At 37.2% G+C, this 8,792-nt stretch overlaps 1 protein-coding gene across 4 annotated transcripts in view; it reads right to left on the minus strand.

Moving 5' to 3' along the window:
- ulk4 (unc-51 like kinase 4) overlaps nt 1-3,115 on the minus strand; it is an 87,069-nt gene extending 83,954 nt beyond the window's left edge. For 3 of the 4 annotated variants that reach the window (XM_028009840.1, XM_028009829.1, XM_028009848.1), the window contains exons 1-6: nt 2,959-3,115; nt 1,911-2,053; nt 1,559-1,658; nt 1,281-1,420; nt 1,041-1,191; nt 462-563 (exon numbers count right to left, since the gene is read on the minus strand). In XM_028009840.1, the coding sequence (XP_027865641.1) occupies nt 462-563; nt 1,041-1,191; nt 1,281-1,420; nt 1,559-1,658; nt 1,911-2,048 (631 nt within the window). In that variant the 5' untranslated portion in view covers nt 2,049-2,053; nt 2,959-3,115. Of the gene's footprint in view, nt 1-461; nt 564-1,040; nt 1,192-1,280; nt 1,421-1,558; nt 1,659-1,910; nt 2,054-2,946 lie in introns of all 4 variants that reach the window. The other variant, XM_028009834.1, reaches the window with a different exon arrangement.
- Nucleotides 3,116-8,792: the final 5,677 nt, after the last annotated feature.

Raw genomic sequence — 8,792 nt, forward strand, 5'->3', positions numbered from 1 at the left:
ACATGTGAGGAATTTTGCCTAAGTTGCTAATTTTACACCCAAACCTCATGCTAATCTGCTCCCAATCAACCTAATTATTTGCTGAAATGCTCATCCACCTGTTAGTAATTTGTACCACTTACTGTAACAGCTTTAAATCTCCCCTGCCCTTACTATTTTAGGATCTCTTCAGCTGTTAGTTTCTGAATCACCTCACCTGTTCTGAAAATGGTACAATTTCTTAATTTAAAAATGTTATACGTTTACTGCAATCCATTGTGAATAAAATATAAGCTTATAAAGTGTGAAAATGTTCCCATTTCTTTTGGCAAATATTAGAATCAGAAATTCAGTTCAGTTTCAAGCTATAATATAAAAAGACAAAGCAAATCAGCGCAAGAGAAAATTCATCATACATATTCATTAATTTTTACTTTTCAATATGTGAATGTGTTACTTTGTAAACATGTGTGAGTGGGTACCAGTGTACATATAGTAGAGCACACAGCCGAGAGCCCAGAGATCAGATCTCCTACTGGTTTCTGATCCCTGCACAACCTCTGGAGCACTGTAGGTTGAAGAACCTAGAAATATGCAACAGAATCATGCAGATACAGTTAGAAAAATAACTGAAATCATATTGCTTGCTGTATGCAAAATCCACAGTATAAAATGTCCTCAAAAGTGAGAACCCAGTACATGTGAAATGTGATGTTTTCCATGATTTTTGTTATTCTTCCTGATCAATAAGACCAACGTGGCGTTTTTGAAACACGTTACAAAAAGAGATCAACTGCTCTAGATAGGGCGCTTTCAGCTTTACAAAAAAATATCTACAAAAGATCATTATTGTCAACAAACAACTATGTATTTTGTCACAAAACATAAAACAGAGGTGATTCGGGAATGTCGCACAGTATTGTAAATACTGTTGTTTTCCAGGAATCAAATTATTTTGTTCCTGCATAGTTTGTACAGTCCAACTTGATCTGAAAAAATCTTAAAAAGGTCTATATTACCACATGTCCTTCATTAATCATACATCAATGTTAAGCTCTGACCTTGCACTCTTGGTCTCATGTTCTTGTTGTCTCCTTCCTCTGGTTCCTCAGATGCAGAAAGTGTTGTAAAAATGTCCTCCAGAGTCTCTCCTTCGGCCTTGGCCAGACAGAAGTTACTAAACTTCAAAATGCCGCTACCATCTAGAAGAACCTAAAAAAAAAAAAAAACATGTATCATCGATTTAAATACATATCATGTTATAATGTTGGTTTTGGATCAAAATAATTGCACATGCAAACCTTTGCAGGGGTGAAGTCTGACAGGATGATTCCCAATTCATGGATGTATCTTAATCCTTTGACCAAGTCCCATCCAAACCTTCTCACAATATCTTCTGACAGATTTCCATCATGAGCGACTACAGACTCCAGGGAACCGCCTAGAAGGTAAAAGCATAGACATTAACATTTAAAAAGCAAACGTAAGTATAACAGAAAGGTAAGTACTTTCGTCCAATTTCATCCCCAATATTTAAAAAATCCTATATTTATTTGGGAATAAATGAGAAATTACAGACCTGTACAGAGCTCCACTATCACCCAGAGGTGCTTACTTGTCTCAAACCATTCGTAGAAGCGTACAATATTTGGATGATCCAGATCCTGGCTCAGTCGTACCTTATAGGAGAGAAATACAACTTGCATCAACTTCCCTGAGGGAGTCTCTTCAATTTCCTGAGGGAGTCTTCCCAAGGGATCAATAAAGTACAAGTCTAAGTCTAAGTCAAAACCTTAAACATTTTGTGCACTGATATTTTTTTAGGGATTCATAATTGACTAACGCATTACTTTATGTCATTTAAACTTTACAATAAAATTAGCATTAGAAAAAAATTACAAATGAAGCATGACTAGGCATAGTTAAAATACATGGTTTGTGATCTCGGGTCTCTTGGTTTTGTCTGTGCAGATGATGGCAACGTAGCAGAGATTGCTCTTTTGTCTCCCTTTATAGACGACAAAGCTGCCATCTTTGCCAAGCTCCTCATAAAGGATGAAGTTCTCCATTTCCTCTGGAAAAAAAGAACAAAATACAAGGTGCTATTCTTAAAAGCCGAGGCATTAGCAGAAAGCAATTGACATCAGATCTACCAGTTCTCAGAATGATTCAAAGTTTACAAACACTCCTTATTAGCATAAAATTCAATCAATTTTCAATTTTTAATATTACATTTGTATCAACTGATATTATTTGACAAACAAATATAGAAACAATAGGATGCAAAAGTTTGAAAGTGGACTTTCTCCACACAGTCAGCAGTAACACATGCTGACACATACAGTACAGACCAAAAGTTTGGACACACCTTTCTAATTCAATGGGTTTTCTTTATTTTCATGACTATTTATAAGGCAAGAAATCCCACTTATTAACCTGACAGGGCACACCTATGAAGTGAAAACCATTTCAGGTGACGACCTCTTGAAGCTCATCAAGAAAATGCAGAGTGTGTGCAAAGCAGTAATCACAGCAAAAGGTTGCTACTTTGTAGAAACTAGAATATTAGGGGTATTTTCAGTTTTACACTTTTTTGTTTAGTGCATATTTCCACATGTGTTATTCATAGTTTTGATGCCTTCAGTGTGAATCTACAATGTCAATAGTCATGAAAATAAAGGAAACTCATTGAATTAAAAGGTGTGTCCAAACTTTTGGTCTGTACTGTATATTAGTAGCTAACGTGTATGTGGTGAATATTATGTGACGTTTTCTTGTCAGGCGTTAACTGTTTGCGTGAAACACCAACGGTGAGCTACTATGACACCGAATTCGCAGGTAACGGAACTCGACAAAAACCCTGGTAAACACTAAAAAACTAATATATTAGCATTAACCCTGTGCTAATTTAATGGTGACTATAGTATTTCAGACTATGGTGTGGAGCAGTCTATTATTTTCAACTACCTTCAAACTTACCTCTTCAACAACCCGCTGTTGGTCAGCGGAAGCCTCATGGACCACGTATTTCCGGCTGGAAGAGGGAGGTTTGTAATTATTTATCTGAATATTAGGATTCACTTTGCTTGTTGTGGTTATGAAATGTGCATTAAGAAGCGTGTTTAGATGGGCTGGACATTTTTTTTGGCATAATATTCAGGATAAACTTCTGTTTTATTAAAAGCACTTTAATGGTTTTGTTCCACACCCCCTGCGTAACTGGAATATTCCTGCGTTGCTAGGATACCAGACTGCAGACAACAGACGAAGCATGGGGAAGAATAAAAAAATATAGAAAATGTTTGGCGGGGGGGGGTTCCATAATTTTATTTATTTATTTTGGCGACATGTATCGTAAAACAGCGGCGATTATTTTGGCTAACAACCAAGTTATGGGAGCAATCAGTGCTTGAGTATATTCATATATGAGGAAGTTATGCTTTAGTAGGGAAACAAACACCGTGTGCCTGTAGTTGCAGCAAGTTTGCTCACGGTAGTTACCAACCTGCACTAGGGGGCACCAGACTTCTTCCTGATACTCTCCAGAATTCAAATGTACCGACCAGTAAGGCTACACAATGGCACTAGACGGAACAGCTTCCTGTAGGCATATTTTATTCAACAAAATAAAAGTAGCCACTGTGTTTTGCCTCTGTAAAGCCAAAAACGTTGTCTGATCTATCTGATTGAAGTATGACTTATTTTACTAAATAGAATAAAATAAATCAATAGTGATTTTCAAAGTATTTAGGCCTTGATGTGACCGTCATATATAATAGACAGAGATAAATCTCACAGGCTAAAATCGGAAACAAAATGCATTGGCGCTTTAATATAATGAGGTAATATAATATGGTTGCAGATTGTGGTTGAAATATTTCCGTAATTACAAGCTTTTGTTTTTGTTTTTTGGACAAACAACACACAAAATGAAAGTGTTTACTCAAATGTCCAAGAAATTAAAATTCTACTTAATAAATCTTTGTCATATGTTAAACAATTTTTTCCAACTTGTAATCACAACTTAGTTTTTTTTTGTTTGTTTGTTTGTTTTTTAAGGATTTTGTGGCACTAGAGCCCGGTTATGGGGCAGTTATTGAGAATCAAAGATCATAGATCGTGGCAGATCTATGCAGAACATCCTGAGTAAATATTTTGTTCATCCTGGCCACCTGACCTCACATTCCCCTGATTTTGAGTTGGTTTATGTAAAAAAAAAACCCTTGCATGTCCTATTGTAGAAGGAGTTTTATATTTGAAGAAACAGTAGCAGTAATTAAAATAAAAGAAAACAATTTGGACCAAACTCTATGATTACATGACCTCACTGTAGGCTCATTCAAATTGTTTCTAAAAGTCTGTTTTAGACAAAACTGTCAGACTGCAAAATATGCAAAAGTCTTTGAACACTGTTCTTATGATGCCCATCTTTAATTGGCTCAAAGGCAAAGTTTACATGCCAACCAAGTTGTCTGTCTAACTGTCTGTCTACCTGTGTTACTGTTAAACCAAGATAAACTGTTTTTCAAATTAGACTAGAAAATAAAATTCAAGTTGGATGGTTTAGGATGCAGTTTATTTTGAAAATTCTCAAACAGGAACTAACTCTTCGTTTCTTGCGGTTGACACGGCTCTAAACAGCGTGTTCAACAAGCGGCTCCTTACTTCTGCTAAATAAGTCATTGATATATATATATATATAAACTGAAAACAAGCTGCCAGGTGTATAGAATATGTATATTTCTTACTTAGGGTCAGAATTTGCATCCGTTTTTTAATATCTATGGTTGTTAGTGGTGATACTTTAGTTCCATTTAGTTGATTGTGATAGTTCAGACTCGAGCATCACGGCTCAGTAGGCAGAGTCCCCCACCGGTGAAGATAAAACGGAGCTACTTTCTCTCTTCTGGGAGGTTTTACGCCACAAAGCAGTAAGAAGTATGTCATTGTTTGATTACTTATTTTAGATTGTAAAAGTAAATGTGAAAGTTTTATGTGTTGAACCAAAGGATGAGTACTTTGATGCAAAGTTTAGGAAGTAGGAACTCATCGGCGAACCTCTATAATCAGGATGTTATTCTGTCTCTGTCCCTGATCTTTGCCAAGGAAAATCATGTTGATATCCAGTCAAATCATAAAAAGTGTTATTCCAAGGATGGTATCGGTTTAATGCATAACCTTCTTCTTCCGTTCACTCTTAGAAGACATCCTGACGATTTCACTGAGATTATAAGTGATCAAGTTGTCAGGCGTTATCGAAGTGTAGGGGTTTCAGTAAAGTTCTGGACATATTATATTAGTACATTTTGACTATGTTGGCTCAAGTGACTTGAAACGATCGTGGCACAAATCTGACCTAAATCTGTCTTTACTATGCAAATGAAAACGAACAAAGGTAGATATTTATTCAAATTTAAATTTGCAAGCCAATCAACAACAAAAAGAACCTGAGAGGACAAATGTCCATCGCAATTAGTGACATGGCAATATTCACTAAAGGTATTGTGATTGCATATTGTTTTATATTTTGAAGCATAAATCGAGGATTATGTTGTGATTTCTCTTTTTTAATGTTAAATCTAAAGTAAATATCTTTGTCAAAATATCCATTGCACTTTTTTCTGGTGTGTTATAGTTCTGACAATTAAATATCAACAAGTCAGACCTTAAAGACAACCCTAAATGCATGTATATTTGGTATAGTTGATTTACAACCAACCCTTGAAAATGATTAACTTTGTCAGTTTTTTGGGGGTTTTTTTTGTTGTTGTTTGTTTGTTTTTGGGTTTTTTGCACTTATTGGCTGCACAGCTGAAGCGGTGGCTCTCTCAGCCAATTCTAAGAAGCTAAATAAGGTTCCAGCTAGTTTGCCAACTCACGGCACATGATCTGTGGACGCTTCACATGCTGTCAGCCGTACTCTGACACACAGCAGGGCTCACAGTCTCCTCTGTGTCTGCAGAGAGTGTTCACACGACCTGGACTGGACTCCAAACACGTAACTGAAGGTCAGATAAAACACAGACTGGTCGGGTGTTAATATTGGACACCGTCACCAACGTTTTGTAAACATTCACACAGCCAAGCCCCGTGTATTCAAAGACATGTGACTCGGTAAGTTTTGGTTATTTGTGTAATATCAAAAATATGCAACTTTTCACCCACAACCAGGGGGAATGCTGCTGCGAAAAGCTCTAAAACATGTACATGTATACAGCAAATGTAACAGAAAGTAAGAAGAGGATTAGTTAGTCAAATTTAAATTACTTTAGAGGAAGACCAGCTAATCTACCTTTCAATACAGCACATTTGGTTCAGTATTCCAGCATTTCACATGTATTGGCTTGTAATTGCTCTGCTGCTGTTCTGCTCACTCACTGAAGCGTTGTAGATTGTGTAGATAGTAGTGAGGGACCATGTTGATTCTTCTACTTTGTTATCTGTTTGGTCTTGTTTTTCTGAAGAGATCAATCATAGCGCATGCGCAGCTGACCCTCTCACTCCGTGCCGTTGCAAATGCTTGAATTGTACACGGTCTGTCACAGAGGGACCCAGGGACAGGCCCCATCTCCTTCATGGAAACCTGCCAGAACTGTGTCCTGCCACTTAAAAATAACATGGATGAAGAATTGGATTTATACTTTTACGGTGAAACTAGAAGCTGCTAAATTACTTGTGTTGCAGTTCATGACCTGAGCTAAATCAGCAACGGCCGGGAAAATGTGGGCTGTTGTAAGTAGACCCAAAAGTTGAAGTTTGGTCTCATTTGTGTGAGTACATTTTGCACAGGCACAACATCTCTCAGTACCTCACTGTTTCCCTTCAGTTGTTTATTTATAACATCACTTCTTCCTTTCTGAAGTACAGGTCTGTTTACTGGAGCTAATAAGCAGGTTGCTATTAAAATAGTTGTCATTTCCAAAACACCTCACTTTCATTTTTCAATAGTGCCATGGCCTAAAAGTGTTATACACCATCAAGAAATGAGTGGCGGAGTTTGAGAAAAAAGATATTTTGACCCCCTTTTATCACGTGATTTGGTGAATTTTAAAATCCATCAACCAGCTTCCCTACTTCTCTTGTGTTTTCTTCCTGTAAAGGCTGTGTTTCCCTATGAGTAATGGTGGTAGATATGTTTTGTCTGGCAAGACAAGCTAGCCAAATTTGAGCGTGTAAGGGGAAAACAAAAGGCTTGTTGCCATGCACCTTTTGTGAGGTCTCTGTGAGCGCAGCTGAACGAAACACATCAGAGACACTAAATGGACACGAAGGGCAGACGAGATTTTCTCCTTTTTGTTCATGTTCCTTTTATCTCCAACCACTCTCCGTCTGTAATTTGCATCACCGTGCACACAAAGATTCATACATTCTCCGCTGACGTAATCGGCTTGTTAACACAGCGCAGGTCTGTTTGGTAACATTTCCCAACGTGGCGTTAGGAAACGGAGCTTAGCAGAGAGACATTTATGTAGTTTGTAACATGGGCGCAGTGCTTTGTGTGCCATGTTTTTTTTTTTCCTGCTGTTTTTTCTATGCACGGGTCACCTGAAGTTGAGAGGAGCCCTTGATAACACGAACACCGATACATGCATAGTTGTCCAAAGCAATCCCTATGAGCTCTGAATTATGAGCTCATAACCACCAGCTGCTGCTGAAAACGAGCTGATTTTTACATTTTTTTCTTAATTACATGTTAGTTTATTGCTATCATTAATATAATAATCACCACCCTTCTTAAGACATTGATGTCAGCGTAAACTATTGCATCCTACTGTGGCGAGTCTCAGGAAGCTTTTGTATAATATTTGGTTGGCTTTCATATGAATAACTATTAGTATTCACACTCTGAATGCTAATAGAGTATGTTTTCTGATAAATTGACTTTTGTGAGTATTGATATTTGTAAACGGTGCTGCTATCTTGAAAAAAGAGATTTTAGATCTCAAGGAGGTTTTTGTATCTGGTTAAATAAAGGTTATTGTTGTTATTATAGCCTTCATACTTATACTTGATACATTTGGTGTCCCCAACTCCAGTCTTGGAGAGCTACTGTCTTGCAACTATTACATGTGTTGGTGATAAAGCACACGAGAATCACATGGATGCTTCATTACCAGACCTCTGCAGAACTTAGCGGCATGCTAAGGAAGTAGCTTGGCCATTTCGAGCAGGAATGTACTTAAAAATTGTAGGACATGGTCTCTCATGGACTGATGTTGAAGAACCTTGTGATATAAAGTGCTGAGATGCCATAAATTCATATTTATGGTGGCAACATCTTGATGGCAAAAAGAGGGAGGATTGTGGAAAATGTTTGTTAACCACATCCAATGTCGTCATTGCAATAAAGTTAAACCATTATACAGCAATTATGTCATCCTGATATTGTGCAGTCCTAGATAATGACACAATGCTCGTATATAATTGAAGCCTTTTGTGTGGGTCCCATTTACATTTTTGTTTTACACATTCTGTCGCTGCAGTGGTGTAGACAGTGATAGTGTATGAGGGTGTGTATTTGTTGTTTACATGAGCTGTTAAAGGACTCCGGTTATATCTACCGGGTAAATATAACATCACTTCAGAATAGCTTAAATGCATGTTAGAGGGTGTCATTGGAAGCTGGATATTGATGAATAAATGAGGCCTTGGAAAGTGTTAACTACACAGAGTATTGTGAAGAATTAAAATGAAGCAGGACGGATATGAAAACCATAATTTAAAAAAAAAAAAAGGTTTTCTTTCTTTTTATCTTGTACGGAGGAGGAAAACTGCCTGAAAACCATTTTTGCTTGATGAAGAAGTAACTCATA

The sequence above is a fragment of the Xiphophorus couchianus genome, chromosome 3 (genome assembly GCF_001444195.1).
Source record: "Xiphophorus couchianus chromosome 3, X_couchianus-1.0, whole genome shotgun sequence".
Lineage (NCBI taxonomy): Eukaryota > Metazoa > Chordata > Actinopteri > Cyprinodontiformes > Poeciliidae > Xiphophorus > Xiphophorus couchianus.